The sequence below is a fragment of the Carcharodon carcharias genome, chromosome 2 (genome assembly GCF_017639515.1).
Source record: "Carcharodon carcharias isolate sCarCar2 chromosome 2, sCarCar2.pri, whole genome shotgun sequence".
Classification (NCBI taxonomy): Eukaryota; Metazoa; Chordata; class Chondrichthyes; order Lamniformes; family Lamnidae; genus Carcharodon; species Carcharodon carcharias.
In genome coordinates this window covers 179,636,805-179,663,499 of record NC_054468.1, presented here as the reverse complement: position 1 = coordinate 179,663,499, position 26,695 = coordinate 179,636,805, and the positions used below count along the sequence as shown (strand labels likewise).

The 26,695-nt window shown below is 39.4% G+C and overlaps 1 protein-coding gene across 1 annotated transcript in view; it reads right to left on the bottom strand.

Annotated features, from left to right (window-relative positions):
• The window catches only part of nrxn1a (neurexin 1a), a 2,049,839-nt gene that overhangs the window by 184,065 nt on the left and 1,839,079 nt on the right, over positions 1-26,695 (bottom strand). Inside the window, exons 20-21 of the mRNA XM_041177542.1 lie at positions 5,660-5,749; positions 4,218-4,537 (exon numbers count right to left, since the gene is read on the bottom strand). Coding sequence (XP_041033476.1) covers positions 4,218-4,537; positions 5,660-5,749 — 410 coding nt within the window. The remainder of the gene's footprint in view (positions 1-4,217; positions 4,538-5,659; positions 5,750-26,695) is intronic.

Below are 26,695 nucleotides of genomic sequence, written 5' to 3'. Positions count from 1 at the left end.
TGAAAATCCACCATTATGGCTGGTGGGTAAAACATCTGTTTTCCCGCCCTCTACTGCACTTAGTGCAAATCTGGGACGATTCCATCTTGGGACTATGACCAGACCCTGTAGCATTCAATTGTTTAACTTTTCAATATTTGATTGTGTGCATCTGTTGACTGTTCTCTGTGTTGTTAAGTAAGTCTTGATGTGGTTACAGAGAAAGAGAATTAAACAAAAAGCAAGAAGCAACTGGAAGCAGAAGTGAGCAGACTTTTTAAAAGCATTGTAAATAAAATTCCTGTTCAGACATAGAAACTAGTGTCATCTCTGCATATCTCTGAGTCACAAATCATAACTGTCCCCCAATTCCAAGTCCAGGAACAGATCAGTGCTGGGGTGGGGGGTCGTGGGGGGGGGGGGGGGGGGGGGGGGTGCAGGGGGAATGATCTCAAGGTGGGGAGGCTTGGTGGGGGTGAAGGTGTGAGCGGGGGTATTGATGGAGAAACTAGAGAGGGAGGGATCATGGTGGGGAGAGGTCACCTAATATGGAAAGGAGGCCCTGAGGGAGGTGCCGCCCAAGGTCCAAGCAGGGTTACCAGCTAGGTTTCACCCTGCCCCTCATCTCCTCCTGCCAGCCTCAAAATTGAGGCCAGAAGGGAAGCAGCCCTTAAGTGACCAATAATTGGCCAACTAACGGTCTCAAAATGGGGTGAGGGCCCCCGGTAAAATTGTGGAGAGGTTGGGGAGGGGTGGAGTGCAGCAGGAAGGCCACCTGTGGAATTTTACAGGCTCCCCCAACTGCTAACCCACCAGTGGCAGATCATAAAATTCCACCCATAATAATTTGGAAAAGCCAGAAGTTAGTCTTATGTTTATCATTTTCGCTCTGACTTCAGTGCCACAAAGGCAGACGCTGGGTTAAATATTCATTGACCTGGACTTCTCTCAGATTTCAATATCTTTTCATCATGGCAATATTAGCTCAAAGCTCTTTTTAATTTATATTTTTTCACAGCGTTACTGCAAACATTAAACAGCTTATAAATATAACAGCCACAGTGACAACAACCAATGTCTGTAATCCTAACTATTAAGAGAAGACTTAAAAAGTTCTTTCACCATCTCCTGGAGAAATCTTTCATTCAGTTAAATTGTATCTATGAATAATCAATAATGCATGTAAACAAATTCACAATTAAGTGCTGTGCAAGTTTAGATATTTGAAAAGAAATGCTTGTGAAATAAAAGTGTAATGTTAGACATGATATTCATTACATTGGCAAGAGGACCAGATACATCTAAATATTCTTCCTTTCATTAGTGAACTGTACCAAATCCAAATTTACGTTGGCTCCATTCAGACTTGGATCATACATTCTTTCCCATCAGTCCCGCCCCCAAAACATCATCAAAAACACATTTGAGGTAATTCACAGCTGTGCAGCAATTTATCTAAATTTGGAAGATTTTGGTGCAGAAATTGTTGGAAAAATAATGGCATGCTCGCACTGCCCAACATCCTTAATGCATTAAAATCCCAGCAATTTGTGGTGAAAGAAACATTCCCCATGAACTGCTGCATGATGAGCCTTGGTTTTCTCACAAAGAAATGAAAAGAAGGGACATTCTCACCATAAGCTTCCCCATTGGAATTTGCTGGATTTGCACCACTTAATGTAAATTAATCTTGCAGCAGTCATTCAGGGTTGATAATTCACATTGTAAAAATTCTTGCTAATGAGGTGATTTATAGTCCTGACATGCCACTCAAATTCAAAGAAACAGAAACGAGACAATGCGCGGAATCTTTTCTCCTCCCCCTTGGTGTGTATGGTGACGGTGGTGGGGGTATTTAATTGGGTGGGCGGGTGGGGACCCTGCCACCACCCCAATTAAGTCCATGGCGGGAAAGCCCATGGATGGCCTTTCCACCCCGCCACCAATTGATTAGCACAGATGATAGCCTGATTGTCTATCAAGGCAATAGACAAGTTGCTTTTGCACCATTTGGACAGTTGCATTAAAGTCACCTTAGAAGTGTACAATTAATGCCCAATTAAAGGCCTGATCCCGCCACCTCTGATATTAACGCAGTTGTGGGTAGTGTACTCGCCATGCGGAGAGCATGACAAGTGAACATGTGTTTGTGTGCTCCCTGGGGGCATCCATTGTTCAACTGTAGATAGTGCCTGATCGAGGGAGCTGGCATCAGGAGTGGGGGAGTGCCCACCGACAGCCACCTCCCTGCCCTTTCTGCCAACCCAACCCACTTCCCCCTCTCACCCTCACCTGACCCTGTCCTGGGACTCAGTGACAATACTAGGCCTTGGGTGGGTGTCGTATGGGTAGCAGCCACCGCCTCCCCAGTTCAATAGAACTACCAGCCTCTCATTAGCAGACAGGTCTCAGCAGGTGGGACATCCGCCCCTGGGGTCCTTGAACCCAGAGGAAGGCCTGCCACTGATCTGTCAAGTGCCTGAGTGAAACAAGATGCAGCAGTCCTTCCTCCTTCCTGAAGAGAAGTTACTTAAGGCTCTCACTCGCTTTTCAGCTGGTAGTCGAGACCCATGTCCACTCCACAATGTTCTGCCCAATGTAGCTGTGGAACATATCTCCCACAAGGAATATTTTTTTTAGATTTAAGTTTTTTTTTCTAATTTTTCCTTTCTGTCTTTCCCTTTTAATTCACTCTGTATCTTTCCTTTTCTTTGGGCTGAATTTTAACTGAACACAAACAATTTGGTTTGGATTGGATTCAGACCTGCCCCCAACCTGCTCATTCTGGTTATAACTGAAGCCAGCGGATGTGTAAGCAACTAATCCTAATTCAAGGAGGTAGGTTGCAGTTTTAAATATGATAATGAGACTGTGGGCTTTTTTATATTCTGCTTTTGAAATGTAAATTGGCCAGGCAACTTCCTAAAGGTGAGAGCTTGGTCGATTCAGGAGGTGAATACACCTTCTGGATCCAGGTACCAGCCTGAGGATCCAATTTGATGGTTGGGGGGGGTCCCCCAAACAACTGCTTGGTTTCCCAAAGCCTCTGATCTCCTAGCCACCACCAAGCCTCGATACCACCACCATCAGGCCCCCACACTGATCGCACCCCCTCCCATCACCCTGCCTCACAATCACTGCCCTGTCTCAACTCTGATTAACCCCGTTCCCAATTAACATACATCCATCATACTTGATCCTCCTCCCAATTGTCTCCCCCAACCCCCACTCATTCCAGTTGACACCTTCTTCCAAGTAACATCCACCAATGCCCCCACACCCAACCTCCAGTTGACCATATGTCTCTGCTTCAGACTTACTTAATCCCCAACCAACTGGGTGCCCAGCTATCAATCAAGCTGCCAGGCAGGGAATCAATCAATGATATTACTAACTGGATGGGGATAGTTGAAATGGTGGGTTCCCCTGACTTCTGACGTACTAGCCTGCCAAGTCAGTGAAAGTTTTGCTCTGTATTTCTGTTACTGCATCCAATTTTCTGTCCTATTTCTTTCTCTATCTTTGACATACATTCATTAAGGAGATAGACCATTGGATCTGATAGTCATGAGGCACCAGATGCCCTTTTAATCTTGTGTCAATGTACATTCCCAGAAATTTGCGGCACAAAATATGACCTAAAGGAAGAAGTCAAAAATCCAATTCACAGAGCTGCAGCGAGTTTCCCCATTCCAGCAATTTCTGGGCCATAAAACTTTGGAGCAGCATAAGTGTGTTTTTATACGCATTGATTTTTTAAATTTGTTTAAAACTTGTTGTGCCTTTGTAAATCATCTTTTCACATTTTGAAACTTAAATTGAGGAACCAACCTCATTTGCTTGTCTTGATAACCAATGTCTTCCAAATGCCTCTTGATAGTTGATTTCCAATAATTATATAATTATTTCTCAACATGAGATGACTGTAAAGGTTTATTGTAATAACACTCAGAACTTACTTGATATTAGCATTGGCAGTGGAACTGAACCAATCGCTTTATCTAATTCCTTACCAGATACTTCACATTACAAGATGACTAAGATAGAGATAACTCTGTCACAGAAAACAATAGTAGAATAAACAGCACTGATTCTTGATTACTTTTACTGAAATTTCACACCATATCTTTCCTTGGTCCTCAGAATGAAGCATATTGTTAAAGACACCATTTTAATACAAAATTTCACAAATTCAAAAAAACAACTTAAGAAGAAATCGAAAGACTGGGATTACTTACCTGAGTCATAACATCTCTTGTGGTTGTAGATCTCCCTTTTCTGGTGGTAGTAGTGGCCATAGTGGTCGTAGTTTCCATAATGGTGGTTGATATTTCTGCTGGTTTTGATGTGGTCGTTGTTTCTGTTGTCATCGAGGATGCTTCCCCTACTAATCTCACATTTCCTTCTATTCTGATGTTTGGGTCACTTTCAGCTGCCATATTAAGTACTTTCAAGCCATTGTAGTACAGACCAGTTAGCTGTCCCTGGAATGGACGAGCTTTGTCCTTGCCACCAATTTTTATAGTTGCTTGGCTATTGAAGATTGTAAGCTGCCGTCCTGTGAAAACATCGTTACACATATAGGAAAAATGTTGAATGTGGACTTAATTAAATTAGGAATTTTATTTTACACTTATGTGAAGAAACAAATAATTTATGAGGTGGTTAATGACTGCAATAAATTACTGAAGAATACTATGAAGAGTAATTTATTGCTCTTCGATGAAATGTGTGAGAGATCCAGATTTTCTTAGAGTAATTTCATCTTTTTGGTTGCTTAAAGGGCAATCAGGTGTGTGGTTTCCTATTTTTCTTTGTACAGCATTCTTTCAAAAGCAATTTTTACTGAATTTAGAGAACAAGCTTTTAACAATAGCAGAAAATGTTGTTTCACAAATAATAGGGTGTATTGTAAGATCATATGATGATTTTTGATTGCCTTCCAGCAAGCCTGTCTTTTGGGTTAAAATGAAAAACAAAACTGTCAATGCAAATGTGAACTAACAAGTGACACATAAAATGAGAAAATTATGTGGAACATTTCACTCCAAAAGAACAAACCTTTGCAAAAGTACCACTTTTTGATTTTTTGACAAAAATCATTTATTATACTTTTAAAGGGTTCAGTTTTTGCACAGCAAAAAGCATGCAGCAAATGTCATTTTTTATTGTTAACTTCTTTTCAAACTACAATTCCTTCAAATGTTTGAAGTAAACGTTAAAGGGACTTCAGATTTTCTTTCCAATTCACATGAAACACTATTTAAGTTATCTATAGTTTAAAAGGACGTTGTTGCAGAAATGAAAAAAATGGATCACAGCTAATTGTACATCCTTTAAAGACTAAATTTAGACATAGTAAACATATTCTGTACAGGATTTATCACTGTTTGTTAAATGTCTAGGATTAATGTTGTACATTGATCACAATTAGAAGACTATATTTAACAGTCCCTTTAACCTTAAGTTAATGGGGTATGCTTATTAAACTGCTGATATTTCATAATGGGAAAAGAATTATTCAACACGCAATGCAAATATTTCTAATTACTGTTTAAAACATTTTGTTTTATTTAATTTTACTGGCAATTTATATTTTAAGTTTATTAGTGTTACAATCCAACACTACTTGGTTATGTTCAAATTATTTTTTATTTGAAGTTTTAATCAATGTTTTTACCTTTGTCGAGTAGCCAATCATCAACTACTCGACCAAGTCGATATGGGATTCGCTGTCTAGCAATCGCCAGGCGTTCGTTATCATTGTTTCCTTTAAAGTTTAAAGAGACATTTCATTGGTTAAAATCTGTAAGGTCAAAGGTTAAAGGTTAATACTTAAAGCTTGAGCTATACAGTTGTCACATGAATTTTTGAATTTGGAAGTTTAAGAAATGCTATCTACAACATTTCAAATTTCAAATTTTTCAGGCATTTAATTTTTTTTAGCAAACAAAATTATTGTATTAATTAAGAATTAGAAAGCTGCATCGCCAACTAAGTTATTGATGTTATATTATAGACAAAACCAAAGCAACAAATTAAATCATATCATATAACAGCTTTACAAAAATATTCATCTGTCTGCTAGTTTTGAAGAAAGCCCATATTAACTAGTTAAACTTTGCTTCAGTTGTAGGATTTATTTGTGTTCACTGCAATTCTTCTCCATATTAGTCTCTTGAATAAAAGACTATGAAAGCTTAATGCCTGAGACACACACTACTCCTTCCATGCCTTAAGACACAGCTAATGTTAATTTGTTTTTTGTATTCCAATATTTTAAAAAAACACATTAAATCACTCAAATTAGGAAAGCAGAAAGTGGTAAAATGAATGCTAATAGGTCTTACAAATCCATTAGGCTGATTATCAGCAGTAATACAAAATCATTGTGTATTAATAAATACCATACAAAAGCACAAATGTAGGTAACAATACTGATTTTAATATGAAGCAAATGAGGCTTTGACAAGAGCAACTGTAAATTTAACAGTCCATTTCTTTCCTTGTTGACATCAGGCCTTAAGCAACTGATTAATTAAAAACATACAACAAAGTAATTTAAAATATTTTTGTTTGTTCCTAATTGAATTAATTTCTACACTCCAAATCATTTGGATTGAAAAAATAATTTAATGAATTTGGATTTATTCCATCATCACTGCACAATATATTATTTAGGAACACACACAAATAACCAGAATGTCCATAGAATGTATGTTTATCTATGTCTTCCCAACTTTTCATTTTAAAATTTACATGCATTCAGAGTTTTATGTGTTTACGGTTTCATTTAAATTGGTTTTATACAAAGTTTGCATAATTTACTTTCAAGTCAGTCAGACCTGTAGCTCTTCCCCAAACAGCTCATATATAGGTTGATACTCAATAAATTATTGCAACATGTTAAATTACTCCCTCCAACTGGTCGCACCAATGGTGAAAGATCTACCTCTTAGCAACAATCTTGACATAATTCTATATGTCCTTTCAGGTTTCAAATGATATACAGACACAATCATCTGCCACACCGCAGTATACATCTGTGGTACAACCAGTTCAATAATTGTTATTATCAAATAATTGAAAGCTTGTTCTGTTGCACCAAGTCCAACCTTCATTGAGTAACTAGCAATTAATATGGCCTTGCCAGTATTGCCCAGACTCAGAAAACAAAATAATAAAATAAAAAGGTTAAGGCATTTAAGATAATGTAGATACCAGTATGAAAGAACACAAATTAATGTTTCTTCCCTATTGATGTTTCTTCACTGTTTTCTTTTTGCTAACATATAGTTATTTGCACGATTTATTTTTTTTTCTAAATTTATATCTCCCAATTGATGCCTAGGATTCATCATACAATTGTCAAAATTTATACCGCTTTGTCTGAGTGACATGCATCATCTGTTATTGTGCACAAAGGTTCAGGTTTCTAGCATGAAACTTGTTTGCCACTTTATTGGAAGTTGACTTGAAAAGGATTTGGTTTGGATAAAGGATGATCATCCAAGTATTTTGCTGTGACATTGCCCTTGCTGATTGAATTCCGCGTAGCTCCATTCTTCCAGCGAATAGACAATATTTTGTCACATTGTAGTATATTAATTCTGTATGAACAGGTAGACTTCAAGGGAATAACAGTAATTTAACACAATCTGAGAAAGCAGTGAAAAAGTGAAAGAGGTCAATCCTTTGAATCAGAGCTAAAATCTGCAGCAGAATTGAGAAAAAGCAGCAGAAAAAAATCTTAATCATATCTTCATACCTGCAGGTCAGATGGATAGACTAGCCATGTCAACCCAACTGGCATTTGTTTTTTTCTTTCCCAATGTATTATATTGTCACTGTTGAAACCTAATTCTATTTTGCCCTTTCTCAAATAAAGGTGTCAGCCACTTGACGTGAAACAGCAGCATCATCGTTGAAAGGCAATGAAGGAGACGGATAAGAAGCTGGAGCTACAGAAAAACAATTCAAACTCTAGGGTGTATATTTTATCTTGACAAATACCATTTTTTATTTTTGTCTGCTTTGTTCACATTATTTAGCTACCAGGTCACACCTAAGTAACAATAACCTTCACTGTCCTTCCCATATTGTGTGTGCATCATCAATCATGCAATATTTGATTTATTAAATGAGAAATAACATTTCCTGAGTTTTCTGGAAATGAATTTTTATAAAAATACACCACAATGTCTGCTTGCTTATGTAGTGAAAATTTGTAAATGCAAGTTAAACTACTGTGCAATAATTGCAGACCGATAGCTTACCTGGGCATGTTAAAAGCTGCACTGATTAAGATGCCCGGATAACATTGAAAGCCATAACGGCCAACCTTGAGAAGTTTATAACTGCTGTTTCAAGTGAAAACTTTGATTGCATTCTTGAAATCATGCCTCTTTATCTATTATTAAGTTACAACTTTTGGTTTCTACAACTTTTGTACCAAATCCCAAACAGCTACTGGACAATGCTTGCTGTGTTATTCATACAAAAGAAAATACAATTGTAACATAGTTATAGAGAAATAATCCATTGTTGACTACCACAAACTTCTGTTTGGTCAACATCAGAACTCAGTTAGCAATATTCTAATGGCAAATACAGGGAATTAATTTACCTTTGTGGATGTTACCATTAGCCAATAAAGATGTAAAACACCACAGCAGCCAGCTTCAGTATAAAATAACACATAAAAATGTGATAGGTCCTAAATATGTAACCAGAAGACTAAATCATTTTAAAAGCTGACATCAGGAAATGAATTGAAAGCAATCTTGACTTGTGACGATGAGTTCAACGCTGTCAACTTATTTGAGGGTTCATATGATGTTAGTTATCATCTAAGTCCCTCAATTACCTTCCAGCTGCATAGTTTAGTCCTAGGTATCTACTAATTTCCCTTCGGTGGACTAGTTAATTGCTGTATTGTAATAGTTTTGCTTTCGCAACCATGAAATACAAACGCAAGCGGATGAAAAGTACAAGGAAGGGACTGCATACATGAAAAGTTGAGACATTATTTAAATCGCAAATTAACATGTTTTCCATATCATCCTGTGGTGTGGCAGATTGACATCTCGAGACAGCACACCACAGAATTGATTGCAGCATGCAGATTTTTATCTATGGTTTTCCCAATTAATTTTTCAGTCTTGGCCTATCCATCAGGGGAGATGTTGGGCAGAAGTTGGGAGGGGGAAAAAAAATCACAACAAAAGTTAATCCTGCCTAATTTTGTGTGCATCCTGGAGGCCAATTACAGAACAGCACACACTCTGCACTCACTCAGTTGGAAATAGATTTAATTTAAATGAGCGTAAAGTAGTACATGCTGCTCATTAGACATTTGAAAAGCAAAGATAAAGAGGGAAGAAAGAAGCTGCATTCATATAGCACCATTCACGTCATCTGGGAATCCCAAAGTGCCTCACATCCAAATAAGTATTTGAGAATGGAATCACGTTAGTTCCAGTGTAAACGAAGATGGCAGCCATGTTGCATATAGAAAGTACCTCAAGCAAATAAGATAATTGATTAGATGAGGTGTTTTGGTGGTGTTGTTTGAGGAATAAATAATGCCTCTAGTGTTCTTTCAAATATTTAAATGGGCCTTTTACATCCACCTCAGAGTGCTGATGGGTTTAAATGCCTTGTGCAAAAGACAGTTCTTTATATTTAGATGTGTTATCTGAAGCTAGCTCATTACTTTGAGCTGGACAAAAGAATTCACAAGCACGAAGAGGATTGTCAGTATTGTTTAAAAACGTTTAGTGGCAAATTTTGTACATTGTTAGGGATGCTCCTCTCTCCTCCCCCTTTCAAACTTCTCCTCATGTAGCCAACCTTTGAAAGGATGAGAGTTGGATCATTGAATTCTTGGGCATGTCCACAGCTGTTGCTATTAGTGGTGCTCCTAATGAAACCAATAGGAGTGTATATCTGTGAGTCATGGCAAAGGGACTCTCGGGTCAGTTTTTCCTTTCCCCACCCCAACATATTCAATCATTTCAAGAATGAACCATAGCCAAACCTCAGAGCATCCTCCTGCTGCTGTACTAGATCAATTAATCAAAAATATTCATAATTACTGTTTGGAAAGATATATAATGGGTGTTGATCCAATATCTCCAGTTTTATACTATTAAAGTCAAAGCTCCCTCAGTAGGTTCATGTACCCTTAATATGAATTATAAAATCTAATGGAATATTATAAATGGGAAGTTTAGCACACAAAATCCCAACTGGTTGTTTTCTCAAATGTTGCATCTGATATTATTTTGAAGTTGAGAGGAAAATTACAATTTACAAAGTCCAAGACTCCTGTGATGGAAGTAGAACTTTTAACATAATCTAGCATTTTGGCTGCTTAGAATAAGTTACTTCAAATTATTTTTGTGGATCAGTTCCTATTTGCTGAGAGAAGCCTCCTTTTAGTTCCGTGATAGTGACATTTTGTAGATCTCTATGGAATCTGAATGAAAGTGCATGGTTATAGATTGTTCTAAAGTCATAATGTCATAACATTTAAAGCTGCCCTGTAGGAATTTAATCTGCAGTTGATGACAATGTGTCACTTCACTTCAGCCCTGCCATCCTAAATTATAAAAATATATAACATTTTAGGATTTTAACTTTGAGCCTTACATAATATTGGTTCCAAAATTTAGAAAGCTTAAATTGGAACCAAAATTATTGATGTGTAATCATTTCTATCTTGATTATGCATACATTTTCTAAATTGCTGCAAAGAGCTACAAGGAGACTGAGCAACAATAGCTAACTTTTCACAGAATTCAAAAGGTGACTATTGGGCAACAGCTATCTGCTGGAACCATGGCTAATGACGCCTGTGCTCAGCCCATGCAGAGTTGGGTGGCACGTGTAGAGTAAAAGTCAAGCTGCCACACAAAATGTGATGCAGCAAAACATTTGTGGGCTGAAACAATAGGCAGAAATTTTAGAGGGTGGAGTTTGGCTTCGGAGTGGCTCCTTGATGCAGAGCATTTTCCCAGAGGTGGGCTGCGACGTGAAGGGGCTGCACGCTCCAAAGAGATAGGCAAGAATGTGCATACTTAAAGGCCATATTAAGGGCCATTTGACAGAGATGTCAACATTTTGCTGACGATGGAGCCACGCGAGGAGGCCGCCAGCTCAATTGAGATGGTCTCCCTGTGGCAGCTTGGGGGACCATCGGATCCAGAGGGAGTCATGAATCTCCCTGAAGGGAATTCCTCTCTGACCCTCCGCTCCTTGATTTTTTCTTTTTTTTAAACTTAACTGTCCGAGCTCTCAAGGTTTTCTGCGTGCCTCAGCAGCGACCATCTCTCCTGGTAGTGTCGCTGAGGCTTCTGAGCAAGAACCTGCGCACCATCCTTAACTGGACAGCAGGCAGCAAATTAGGAGTAGGCCTACAGTTTTTTTATAGTGCATCTTCACACACCCGCACACTTATCCCTTTGGAGAATAGTGGGGAAATGGTGGAAGGGTTCCTGGCTAATTATCAGTCCATTGAATTGCATCATGAACGCTCCTTGTGGCCAGCAAGCCCTGGGGCATGGGACTTGAACCCAGAGGTTATGGCCCAGAGGTAGGGACACTAACACTGTGCACAAGACCTCCGGCTGCCTGCAGCAAAATCGCTGAACTGATCCTGCTGCTGACAAGCGTGGGCCCAGGACCTGCTTTTTTCCCCCCAACATTGGGGTCCTAGGGCCCAAGTAAAATCCATGCCAATACTTCCATTCTCTTGGCCGTTCTGGAGGAGCCTTGCAGTGCTTGACAGAACAAATATCAAGATTGCTGGTGGTCTGTCGCACGCTGCATAACCTCCCATCAGTAATACAGTGAGCGGATGAGGAGAAGGAGCATGAGGAGGGAGAAGGGAAAAAGGAAGAGGAGGAGAAGAAAGGAGAGTAGGTAGCCAAATCAGCCCCTTTTTGCCCAGGCTGGGTATAAAAACTCATCCAACTGTAACACAAGTAGCCACAACCACAATTCCCCATTCACTAACAATTCCACACCATCCTTCCCTCTATTAGTCACTACCACAGTATCTGCTTGGCCACAATTTAACAATAAAAGTCACCACAACATAAACATTCTAAACCAATTATATAAATTAATTCATACCAAATTGCATACAGAAATCAACAAATTATCCTGGTGTATTCCTTTAGTCTGTTTTACATGTGCCTTTGTCTGTCCTAGTGCTGCTACACACTCCTTCCCTGATGACTGCAGGATGGCTGGTGTAAGGCTGCTGACTTGCCGTGTAGGAGACTGTCCTGTCAGCAGACATCACCATCTCAGCATAGGCTGCAGCTGTGAGGGGTGGCTGGCTTAGAAGCAACAGTATAGGCACCGACAGAGCAGGCGCGAAAGGAGGAAAGCTATCATCCTGAGAAAGGACAACAGGTTTGTGTACCATTGAGCCACTGAAATTCTGCCAGTGCAGGGCCTCAATGATGCGAGTAATCTGCAGGAGCACAAATGTTGCATTGCTGTGACAGCCTAAAGGTCCCTTTGCATATCATAATCCACAGCCATGGCGGTAGCAATTCCAGTTTGCATGGCAGCAAACTGAGTTTGCATGACTTCAGCCTTAGCCTCTGCTGCAGCACAAAGACGTTGGGTGGCTGTTGCTTGTATTTGAATGGAAACTGTGACACTGACATTCGACACTGTGGGCTGAATCTTCCACAATGATGGCACGACACGTTTGGCCATAGAGAATTTTTAACTTTTCACAAGCCTGCCTCTATCTTGAGGTGCCCTTGCGGTCTCTTGCCTGTCCCAGCAGCGCTCACGTCTCCCTGGTGGGGCTGCCTGCAGGACATCACTGCAAATCCTCGCATTTGGCCGGCTAATTTACTGGTCTGCCCACCATACTTAATTGAACGGTGCATCTGCAGGTGGCTTCTTTATTGGCTGCCTCTGGGAAGATCCTGTGCGACATCCTGTCATGGCTGCTTTGGGGTTCCCTACCCGGAATTGAGGCTGATATAAAGGATCCAGCCAAGAAAATGCAGCTCTTCACCTTGGTTGGGCCCACAAGTTTGTACACAGAGTTGGTCACCGCTTCCATGCTGAGCTACAAGTGCTGCACAAAACCCTATCCCAAGTTGTGCGGGATTCCTCCATGGTCCGTGACATTAGCCACAGGCTTTCTGGAAGGTTTCCCATTAGACCAAGCATTTTGTTGTACATAGCCATTAGCGTTCTCCTGTGGGCTGTTCCAAAGTCCTCACCAGTCCGTATGAATTCTTTGTTGATTTGGCACCTACATTGCCCTTGCCCTCTTCCCTAGCTTCAGCACCCTCAGGCCTATGGTCCCACCATCAGCAGATCTTGGCTGTAATCCATCCTCTAGAATTCATGCAATGTCAGTATCTGAGCTGGTGGCTGCAATTGTGAAATCGAGTGCTAGTTGTCTTCATCACCACCCTCTTCTTGCTGTTCCTTCACTGTCTGACCATGTTGCAGGAAGAAAGCACATGCGAAAGACTGTGGTGAAGAGAGTTGCGGGGGGTTCATATGGGGACGGTGGTGGTGATGGTGGAAGTAAAAAGTGCATGCTTAGACCATCTGCAGCTTATAAATCAGAAGATTGCAGAATGAAAGGGAAATGGGCTCTAAGAAGGAGGTGAGGTATGAGCATACCGTAACCTTCAATGGTTTCAGCCCCACCCTTGGAAATGGACTGAGCAGTGGACATCCCAAAAGTGGCCAGCACCATCTCCTCCTTGGCAAAAGATATGCAGGTGCACCTCCCGTCTTCCACTTAGCTCCTGCTATCTCTGGGTGTGCAGCACATTGTCCTGCAAAAGAAAGGGAAATGTATCAGTGAGTGTCATTCAATCATTTGGATGATGCAGCTGTCATGGTTGAATAGCTGGAAATGTGTGCAAAGTGGGAGAAGTGAATGCAAGGCTAGCAGCAGTGCTAAGTGTGGAGACGAGGTGAAGAATACGATTGTTAGGTATGAGGTCTAATTGACAGAGGTTGTTGGTAGGTGAGTGATGTACATGTGGTGATTTAAGCAGTAACTGAAGCTACTGGTGCAGCAGATAAGATATGGCATTTGAAGATGCATTCAGTGACCTTGACTTCACGCGTGAGTTCATTGAACTGCTTGTGGCACTGTATCTAGGTCCTTGGGGCTCAACTCCTGATATTGACCTCCAAGGCTATCTGCTTTCACTGTCCTTTGAATGGGTGTCTGCAGGGCCTCCTTCCCTCCCTGCAAATTCAGGATATCTGTTCTTCTTTCCACATCCTCCACCAAGCCATCCAGTGCAGCATCTGAAAACTGAAATGTGATATCTCCCATGTTGCGCCATTCCTCGCTTTTTCCCAGGTCAGATTCTCCTCAATCTTAATTTCCTCCACCTGTTCCTGCCACCTCCCTTTAAGAGGAGGCTTTAAGCAGTGCAGGCAAGCTTTAATGGTAAAAACATGCTTGCCAGTCACAGTATTATCCCCCTGCTGATATGTCCAGCCAATGAACAGCACAGCTAACACTGGCTGGATCTTAAATCATTAAATTGAGCAGGCAGCATGAAATTGGCATGCTGCCTCCATTGCAATTACAATCAATGAGCACGGATTAATGACACATCACGATCCTGCGCCCAATTTCGGGAACAGTCCAATTAAGCCCCACAGTATTTATTCCGATCAGTACAGAGGGGTACATAGGCAACAACTGTGTGAAACTAGAACTTTATTTTCCTGTGCGACTATCATAGAATTAGAACTTGATAGTTGAACAACTTTGCAAATTATTTTGTTGCTGCATTCAAATTTTGATTATAAATAGATTATAAATCTTTCAAACAATGTTATAGATCTAATTTATCAACTTCTAATGTTTACAAAACCAGTTTAAAAAAATCCAAATTGCAATACATCAATGTACTTCAAATTTGCTGCGTTGACATGGAGTTATCTACTTTTGATACTGATAACAATCAATTCTTATATTAATAAAGCATTTCCATTTAAAATTTGATAGAGGTTGAACAGGTGCTTCCTCAATGTCTGTCTCTTGTATTAAAATGTCCAGGGGTAGGAAAGTGTCATCACATTTTCTAAGAGTTATGCATGGTTTGAAGTCAACCAACTGGAACAATGAAGAGAGGTCATTGTTTAGATGAGAGCTTGCAAACGTAAAGCCATAGGCGCCAAAATTGATGGAAAATGGCATTCAAAAGATAAAATCTGTTGCGTGTCAGAGCTAAGCTAACAGAAGGAGCCTGTGGCAAAGCAAGTACTTCAGTCTTTTTCACTGAATTTGAGAGTGGCATTTCAATTTGTGTATTTATGCCTCTAAGACATTTTATTATCCAAGAATAATCTATTTCAAATTGTACAATTTAAACTGTATACATTTTATTGATGCTATTGGCCAGTTATGTAAACAGATCTTGTAGATAATGACTCAATAACAGAAAAATACAGATGCCTGCTATTTTCTTTCAGTTTAGTGCAAAGTGATTTTTAACATTATTCTTTCTTTGAGAAAAGATAAAAATAATGACACTATTTGTCGAAAACCAGGTAAAGGCAAAGTTATTTTAGATTTGCCCATTTAATATTTTGTTTGCTAGACTAATATTCTTCTTTTTTGGGATACATAGCAGCTATAGTTTGTGTGAAAAAGGCAATCTGACATCAAACTGCACTCAAAAAATTGTGCTAGTTTTGAGAAGTCTTTCCCTCATCGGCAAGTTTGCACTCAAAATCATTTGCAAATTGTTGAATATAAAATATGTCATGAACCAGTGCAATCAGGCTGTTTTGGAACATAGCTTAATAACATAACTTAACTCAATGCAGTATGCAAAAAAAGTATTAAACCTATTCCTCAATATTTTTAACAGTGGTAATCTGGTGCAGTTTTTTAAATACAGTTTGGAATGGATTTATCATAAAATTACACATTATTAATCATCATGTCTGGTTAACCCAATTTTAAACAAATGTAAATGACTTCATAAAAATGGGTTTGGAAGGTGCTGGTTGAAGGAGCTGCTGCAGTGAGTTGCTGCAGTGCGTTTTGTAGGTGGTACACACTGCTGCCACTGTGCATGGGTGTTGGAGGGAGTGAATTTTGAAGGTTGCGGCAGATGGGATGCCAATCAAGCGGGTTGCTTTGCCTTGGATGGTGATGAGCTTCTTGTGTGTTGTTGGAGCTGCAAGTGGACAATATTCCATCATTCTCCTGGCTTGTGCCTTGTGGATGGTGGAGACTTTGGGGAGTCAACAGATGAGCTGCTCTCTGCAGAATTCCCAGCCTCTGACCTGTTCTTGTAGCCACAGTATTTGTATGGATAGTTCCGTTCAGTTTCAGGTCAATGTTAACCCCCAGGATGTTGGACAGTGGGGGATTCAATGATGGCATGCAATTGAATGACAAGAGGAGATGGTTAGGTTCTCTCTTGCTGGCAATGATCATTGCCTGGCACTTGTGTGTCACAAATGTTACATGCCACTTATCAGTCCAAGTCTGAATCTTGTCCAGGTCTTGCTGCATATAGACACAGACTGTTTCAGTATCTGAGGATTTGCAAATGGTGCTGAACATTGTGCAATCATCAGTGAACGTGCCCACTTCTGACCTTATGGTGGAGGGAAGGTCACTGATGAAGCAACTGAAGATGGTTGTGCCAAGGACACTAGGATTCTGGGTGCGCAGAAGGCCTGCCTCAATGTTCCGGCACTGTATCCAAACTGAAAAAAATAAAACGTCCCTTCAAGCCTCACCCCTCACACCCCTCAACCCCCATCCTCCCCAACACACTCGATATGTCCCATCCATGTCAACCCATTCCACCTCATGCCCTGTACCCATTGTCCTTGGCCCCTCATACTACCCATGCCAACCTATTCTCCTGTACAACCCCCTTATGGCCCCATAACCTCCTTCCCAACCTATCCCCTCTGCCTCCATGACTCCTCATACTCTCCATGCCAACTTATGTCCTGTATCCACCCCATGGCCCCTCATACACTCCACAACAACCTACGCTCCTGTACCCACCTCCTTGGCAGTGGGGTAGTAGTATTGTCACTGGGCTAGTAACCCAGAGATCCAGGGTAATGCTCTGGTGACCTAGGTTCAAATCCCACCATGGCAGATGGCAAAATTTGAATTCAATAACAAATATGGAATTAAAAGTCTAATGATGACCATGAAACCATTGTCGGTTGTCATAAAAACTCATCTGGTTCACTAATGTCCTTTAGGGAAAGAAATCTGCCATTCTTAGCTGGTCTGGCCTACATGTGGCTCCAAACCGACAGCAGCGTGGATGATTCTTAAATGACCTAGCAAGCCATTCAATTCTCAAGGGCAATTAGGGATGGGTGATCAATGCTGGCCCATGAATGAATCCTTTAAAAATCCTCTATGCCAGCCTATGCCCCTGTATCCACCACCATGGTCCTTTATAGCCTCTATGCCAACTTAGTGCCAATTCACATCAATAATTGCCATCCACCCACCATCTTTGACCTTACATCTACCATGCCAACCCACCCAGTATCCACCATGGGCAGACATCAGGACTCATACAGAGATGAGCAAGAACTTTACTTATAAAACTTTATTAGAAGTGTCTATTGCAGACTTCATTATATTGAGAAATAACACATCATTCACAAAAAAATTACTATATTTACATTCTTTCAACTATATAATACTTGATAAGAACAAACATATTTTCAAGTGCTTAATCCCTTCTTAAAACAAGCATTAGAATTCACAGTTCCACTTCAAATTGTCTATAACTACTTGGAGTTGTCAATTAAAATGTGAAATGGCATGTATCCTATTGTGAAATCAGTCATGCAACAGCAGTCCAGTAATGGAAATCCTCATGCATATGTCAACAAACAGAGTGAAATAGCAAGCAATGATTTTTATTAAACACTTCACACATTTTTTTTCAAAGATTTAAAGGGCAGGACTTTTAAATTCCTTGACAGCTTGACAACTCTCCTTAACAAGTGCTTCTGATAGGTCCCCTTGACAGTTATGCCAGTTGATTTTGACAGGTCTGTTGACAGTTCCAATGAACTTGACAGTTAATGAGTTCATACGCTTTTACCACACATTCATGCCTAATTTTAACAATTCCAAAGGGCTCCTTACCTCCACAAAAGGGCACCAGACCTTCCCGCAAAGTTTTCTGGGACCAGATCTAAAGGGGTACCTTACCTCTCCAAAGGGTTATTTTGGCTATCCAAAGAAATGCACAAAGTTTAGACCTGCTCTGGCCAGGTCTATTCTGCACACTTCAGGTTACACCCTCCTGGGATACAAAAATCTGACTTCAGTGGAGGCAGCTGATGATTTAAATGGCCAGCTGCCTCCGTGAACTGTACATGCGCAAAACATGAAAGCCTTTGCAAAAATGGGAAGTGCCGTGTTCAGGGGCGTGACCTAAGATTTTTGGGCAATTCTGCCATTTTCACCACAACGGAGAACTTGATTAGTTTTCAAACATGACTAAGCTTTCACTGGGGCAGGGAAGGTAAAGAGCAGAAGCAATTGATGTTTTTAACATTGGTATGGGTTTTGATAAGATGAAAAGGGAAAGACTATTCCTCTGATTAAGGAATCCATGATCAGGGGTAGTCAATTTGAAACTGTCAATTAAAAAAAAGGCAGGTCAAAATAAACCTTTTACTCAGAGGATTGCTGGATCATGAAATATTTTGCCACATGGAGTAGTTGACCATGGTACCTTTGAAAGGAAAAGTGCACAGATATTTGAAGTTGGAGGAATACATGAAGATATCAGGGTTCTGCTGAAAAAAGAGACTGTTTTTGTCAAAGGTTTTTGTCTTGCACTCATCAGGACAATTCACAAGAATACAACAAATTTATACTGTATGAGAAGAGAGTGCTGATTGGTTGGCAAGTGGACTGTGATTGGTAGAGGCTTTGCCATGGAAAATCCACCAGTTGATGGTGACTGACAGTTAACCCAAGCTTTGTTTGAAGTTTAAACCAGGCAGCTTGACTCTGATTGGTCAAGACATTGCCCTGAGGAATGAACCAGCAAATAGCTATCACTATTTTGTTTAGCTGAAACAGGAGCAATGTATGTATATGTTCCTTCTGTCTGCAAAGACCAGCGCCCTGGGTATTAATATATGTCGCTTCCAGTACATGCAAATGCACCACACTGCAAACCCGACTGACAATTAAATTGGTTGTCAGTGTAATTCTTAGCACACTGAGGATTATTTAGCAAATGTTGTCCAGTTGCAAATCTAACATTGGATGCCAGTCTTTGGGATGTATGACCTACATATCTAGCATCACACTGGCACTGAAATTCATATATTCCATTACCCATTTGTGTGATAGGCAGAACATCTTTTTGGCTTGACAGCAGCATCCCATTAGTGGCAAATGCCACTCGTGTTACTACTACATGGTAGTAGCATGAAACAGCTAGCTTCATCTACTGCTCAAAATTTTGAGATACTTTGACCTTTCAGGGGAATCTGAGGTAGACTGGGCACTTTCAGGGCCAAAAATGATGGCCTTAGGTCTGTTCATGAGTTTGCATGACAAACAGCGGAAAATGATTTGATCAGGGTAGCCAATATCCCACAAGGTGCTTTTGATGCACCTTATTTCAGTGCCTAGCTTACATGGTGAGCAAATGGCTCAGGCCCTATTTGCGAGGTTGCTGATAATGCCAATCTTATAGTATGTGGAACTAAGAATCCCAATGCATATATTGACCAGTGAAGGTAGGCTTGTGATAGACCACGTTAGAGAACCCCTGGCAGATTCCTCAACTAGTACGTCAAGAAAAGGGAGTTCATTTGACTGCGCCATTTCAAAGGTGAGCTTAAGCGCAGGATGGAGTCCATAAAGACATCTAAGGAAATTATTACATGCTGCTGCAGATTTAAATATAGCAAAAGTATCTTCCAGCTATCAGAAATATGCAAAGGGTAGGAAGTAAGGTGTCATTCCATTGAAGACACATTTATAATGGAACCCAACAAAGATGTTTGTGGGAGCTGGGCCTAGACGCGATCCCATGGCAACACCATTTATTTGGGCATATATGGTGACATTAAAACTGAACTCAACTGCACAGGTTGCTGAGTTCATAAGATCAATGAATACTGATGCACACAATAATGGTGGATCTAGATCACCATGGTATGGTGCTGTAGTGCAAATATCTATGGCTTCCTTAAGTGGAACATTAGTGAATAGGCTAGCACTGTCAGTTGAGCACATGACAGAAAGCATTGTTATGGATATGCAAAGTCCTGTATGGTCTTCGCAAATGTGAAGGAGTCCTTCATTGTGTATGTGGAAAACTTGCTCAAAGCTGGTTGTAGCAATTTGCCCAACCATTTGGCCAATTGATGTTGTGCAGAACCGTGAGAGTCGGCAGCATGCCCACCAACGATTAAGAGGCCTATTAAGACCATTAACGTAGTAATCAACGGTGATTTCTCGTTGCCTGTACAGCGTTACGGTTGGCAGGTGGGCGAATCGGCCAGGCGGCCTTTGCCTTTTTGAGGAAACCTCATCCAACGGTGAGATGAGGTTCCTGATATTAACTTTTAAAAATGATAAAAATGTTTGGACAGAATTGACATCAGCCATATGGTCAGGTGACTGATTCTGATGCATGGACGTTTTTTTTGGCATTTGGAAATCTTTATTTATGGCTTTTGAATTCTTCAGCTCCCTGAGGCAGCGCTGAGCATTTCAGCACGCCTTTCACGCTGGCTGACCGTTAATTGTCAGCGTGAAATCGCGGTTGGGGGCCAATTGCAGGCGGCAGCCCGTTTCCTGGCTGCTTCCAAGCCCACCAACCGCATGCCGAACTCAAAATCCTGCCCAATAAGTGACGGCTATTCGCTGGTTCATTCCTCAGGGAAATGTTTTGACCCATCAGAGTCAAGCTGCCTGGTTTAAATTTCAAACAATGCTTGCCAGTTAACTGTCAGTCACCATTATTGGCGCATTCTCCATTACAGAGTTTCTACCAATCATAGTCCACTTGCCAAACAATCAGCACTATCTTCTCATATGGTATAAATTTCTTGTTTTCCCTTACATTGGTATTCTTGTGAATTATCCTGACAAGTACAAGGTAAAAAGCTTCAGCAAAAAAATGTCTCTTTTTCAGCAGAGCAATTGCTTTTAAATTTCAATTGCTTTGTGGTGAAGAGTGGTTCAGACATGATGAACAGTTTTCTTCCGTACTGTAAACTTCTATGTTTTGTTTTGGCTCGTTCAGATCTTTACAATATATTTCAAGTATGTTGTTATTCTCTAAAGCCAAAAACAACTGTTTGCAATATTAGCATAAATGCTTAATTCAATTGTACACAATTATTTTATCGCTATTTTAACTGAGGGATTAAAGCACTTAAACAGGTTGTGTTTATTCAATAGTATTGTGATTAGCAATTTCTGGCTATCAAAACTTCTAATTCATATTGTAACAATGGGAGAAATTGCATTGATCTGGAACTTATAAATCTCAACAGTATTGGTTCAAATTAGAGCAATTTCAGCAAAAAAAAATTGCATGGGACAAGTAGAAAATTGCCTTTGTATGCATTTCGGATGAAAGCTAATGCAACATAAGAAAGGCTCTTTAATTTATTCTGAAGCAAGAAAATTGAAAAAAAACACAGCTCACCAATTTACTTTATTCTCTTCTCATAGCCTTTGGCAGAATGAAAAGTAAAAGAATTCAAAGAGCTAACAGTGAGATTGGTTTACCATTAATTTTGTTCAGCAGAAGCAGACAAGAATCACAATATTTTATCCCAAAGACACTTGGACCCTACAAGTAACTTTGCCATCAAATCTTTAGGAACTCAGTGCTAAAGGCATTCTTTTTTTAAAAATTGAGATACTCGGGTAACAGTACGATCTTTTCCATTTGCCAAGGATAGAAGGCTATGCCCTGTAATAATTAATAATCTTTGGAACATGCTGCTAGCTCTAATATCTGAAAAGTTTAGATTTCAGCAATTTAGAACACAGGCGGATGCACTATTCATTGGGATCACTGAACTACAACACGACTTGCAGTTTCTTCACAAACATGTTGATTTGCACTAGCTGTTAAAATTGTCTCTGCGTGATTGTTATTCTAGTAGCCTAAAAAAAGAGGATAATTATAAACTGTACTCAAATTGACCACTGGTTTCTAACAATCTGCATTATTACTGTATTAGTGAAAAAGGAAGATTTTTCTTTTCAAGTGCACTGTATCTTGCTTCTGGCTATTGTCATCTATTATTATTTGCATCATATGACCATTATTTCTACAGACACATCTTTCAGAAAGGAGGTCTACCCATTCTAGTCCTGACAAAACATATCAGTCAGTCAAAGCAAACCAAACAAAAACAATGTTGTTTTGTGACAATAATTTGTTTTAGTTAAAATATCATAGCTTGCTACTAGCTTGTATGGGTACCTCAGAATGGTTCAATATGCTACAACAATCAAGAAAGCATTTCCAATTTTAAGTACAACTTTTCATTGTTGCACCCCATCTTTGAACTGCGAACTTGAAAATATTTTCCATATTTCCATGCATCTAAATTTATTGGATCACAAATAGGACTATTTTCCAACTAGTTCCAACATTTCCAAAGACCATAAATCTCATTTGCCAGTGAAAGAGTTGTAGATTTCATTAAAAACACCTCCAGTGATGCTCCAGCTGAGACTGCGACCCAGATATTTGTTCACACCCAGCTTTAGATACGTAAAGAGGAATCAAGGCATTGAAAATGTTGACAAGAGGATCATATGAAAATGGTCCTCTTGCATCTTCAGGACATTATCAGTGCACAAACCATTTTCTGTATAAGTTTTCATCTAATAAATGTGCACAGCATGACCTAATCTTTCAGCCCTCATGAGTCTGCAGAGAATTACAACTATGAATCCACATATAATGCTCGCTACTAATAAATGGAAGCACTGCTGCACTGTACAGCCATGCTTAGCTTGGCTTCTTATATATGCTTATTAGCCATGGAGTTAGAAATATAAACTAGCTCTGTGACAACATATTGAAATATAATCTTTTTGACACTAAGAACTGAACTGGAACAGTGAGTGCATTTTTATTATGGATAAGATTGTGTTGCAATCAGTATAATTAGTTATGGTTTTTAATATGTAAAGTTGCAATTAGTTACAGAGGTACAAATTTAAACTAGCTCATGGGACCTAACTAAAATGCAATGCTGGACTTGTTGCTATTGTTTTATTTAGAATTTTCTCAGTTTTATGTTTGTTTATTTACTGGCTGAATTCGTGTAACCATTTTAATCTCACTCCAATTATATCAAGACTGTCTGTCCTTTCATTAGTTAAATAATAAACTGAAACCATGAATTGCTTTCTAAATGGAAGTAAACTGAATTTGTCCATGACTGACTTAAGATTTCACCATTTGTCTGTTGTCTACTGAGCCTCATCAGCAGAATATAAATTATTTTTCATGCTTATCTGTGACATTGCTGCTATTTCCTTCCAGCACCACGAAAAATAATCATAAGTTATTTTGGTGCCAAGAAATAACAACATTCATAATTACAACTTACATCTGAAATTATCGATAGTAACTTGAAAGCAATTAATTGATGCAATGACATTTATCACTAAAAACTTGTGTTTGAGAACTGGTGCTTGTTTCCTTTGCATACACCTCTCAATAATGTTCTCAGAATTCAGCAGTCATGCGCCCCATGCCAATAAATTTGCAGGTTAGAATCCATCTGGCTCACTAAAGTCCTTTAGGGAAATCTGCCATTTTCACCTGGTCTTGCCTATATGTGACTCCAGATCCACAACAATGTGACTGACTCATAACTGCACCCTGAAATGGCACAGTAAGCCACTCAGTTCAAGAGCAATTAGGGATAGGCAACAAATACTGGCCTTGCCAGTGACTCCTACACCCCATTAAAGAATACATTAATTAAAAAGGTACAACCAACAAATTCAACAAATTGACTGGTCCAGGTCTGTTCGATTTCTTTCTTGTTGGAACGGCCAACTAAGCAACTTCAATGTAAGCTCAGGAAACCTATCACCAGCTAGATAAGCAAATAGAGTTTTTATAGCATATGGTTGTAGTTGTGTAAAGGAGTGTCTTTGATCTTGTCTAAAGCCTTGTGTTTGATTATTATTAAAACATACCTTTGCTTAAATATCTATAAACTTGTATTAATTATTAATTGAACAGGATGGATTTTCTCAGGACTCCAATTTCTTTTATTTTGCAAAGCTTATAGAACAAATTTAAAGCAGGTTTTCAGCAAAACAGAGCAACTATAACTTTTTCTGTGATACATCTTTTTTTCTCCTGAGGTGAATTTAGCTTTCTATTGCACATGTCAAAGCAATTAATTCATTCTGATACCTTGGGCAAAAAGTGCAGATTGATTTCTGTGCAGTAGGCTCCTTCCTTTTCATAAAATTAATGCTCATGCCAAAAATTTTGTAAAAAATGCCTGGGAAAGATACCTTCAACAGCTTCAGATAATTTGATTCAGAGTAGTACAGTAACACTATGAAATTCACCTCTCAGTTTACATTAGCATACAACTGATTTTGTGACTTTGATCTTTTTCTTGTTCACTGCATTCTGGGCCAGAATTGACCATAGACTGTTTGGACTGGCTGTTACCTCCTTGATAGTTGAACTGGTTACATTAATATAGCATTTGTGCAATTTTACTGCCCAGTTCATTAGAATCATAATACAGATGGAAGGAGATCATTTTGCCAGTCATGCCTGTGCTGGCTCTTTGAAACATATTTTCCCTCAAATATTTTTTTCAAGTATATGTCCAGCTCCATTTTGAAAATGAGTATTTTTAATTTTTGACTCCTTGTTCCAGAAGGATCTCTAACATTTGGCTCAGGTGGGCATACTTTAACTGTAAGGGTGAACATTGGATACTGGCAAACTTTTCAATAGCACAGTACAGACATACTCAGGTGTCACTTCAAATAACATCCACATGTGTGCACTTTCCACCAGACGGCACTGTATAATGATCCAAAGCAGGATGCCCTAAGGACACTTCAGCTGAAATCAGCTAACTCAACTACTACCAGAATTGGCAACCTTACTAGTGAGTACACCTCAAAGCAGCAGTGCTCAGTGCATTTACCAACTCAGCTATCAGACGAGGTTGAGAAGAATGGTTTCTAAAGTGATTGCACATAAGATACATAGGACTATTCCAGATGCTCCCTGAAAATACAATCAATTTGTATTCATGCTTGTCACTATTAAAAATAATCTTAAATTTCTTGAATCTTATTATGGGTTTTTAATGTCCAATATCAAAGCTGCCAATATGTTTTTAATCTAACTCAGAATAACAAATTTGGTCGAGTTCTTACTATAATTTTAGAGTTAAACATGTGCAAGTATTAGCTTCAATATAAATATAAAGCTGTCTGATGGTGTTTGGATAGCCACCAGATCTCTTTCCTCATTCTGGCACAAGTCACCAATCAATATTCATGACTCTGCTATGCTGAAGCAGAACTATAGTTCTCCATCACTGCACATTTATCGTCTCTTGATCAAAGATTGTACCTTAGTCACAACATGGCAATAGCTTTAAAAGTTGTAAAAAGCAGGTTTTTCATAAAAACAAGTCAACAATGCCCTGAATCTGATAACACAACGGTTTGGAATGCACTACCTCTTTCAACCACTCCTTTTTGTGAACTTCAACTTATGTTTTAACAGCTCTCAGTTTATGTTGTTTGGCGTCCAGCCCAACCAATAGTTTCCTCAGTGCTTAGAAGAGGCATTCAGAACCTCTAGCACTTTGATGACTGAACAGGACAGAACAAAGAAAAATAAGATAATCACTGCAGTTTCCTCCATTTACTTCAATGCCTGGGCTAACCAGCAGTTTGCATTGGTGCTGAAAAATGTTTTGAATGGAGATCAATGCTTTGCAAATACGTTTTTATTCATGACTTGCTGGTACTCCTTTTAAAGACTAATACATTCATTATTCTTAGTAACTTACTGCACCAAACATTTACAAGCTTCTACACTAGACTGCATCATATCTGAGATTTTTTCAGGAAGGTATAATGTCAATAAGCCATAATTCCTTTTAATATTGTCTTAGATATTACACATACACATTCAAAAGACCTATGAAAGAATTATGTTGCTTGCATATTGTTACATTTTTTATTCGTTCATGGGATTTGGGCATCACTGACTAGGCCAGAATTTATTGCCCATCCCTAATTGCCCTGTTCAGAGGGCATTTAAGAGTCAACTACATTGCTGTGGGTCTGGAGTGACATGTAGGCCAGACCAGGTAAGGACAGCAGATTTCCTTCCCTAAAGGACATTAGTGAACTAGATGGATTTTTATGACAATAGGCAATGGTTTCATGATCATCATCAGACTTCTAATTCCAGATTTTTATTGAATTCAATTTCCACCATCTGCTGTGGTGGGATTTGAACTGCGGTGCCCAGGGCATTACCCTGGTTCTCTGGACTACCAGTCCAGTGACAATACCATTACACCAACACTTTGTGTAAACCTGAATACATTAAGTGAATTATAAATAAACAAAGCAACTAAATAAACAAAATATATAAACCACAAGCTACTCAAACTCAGAAGCCTATGA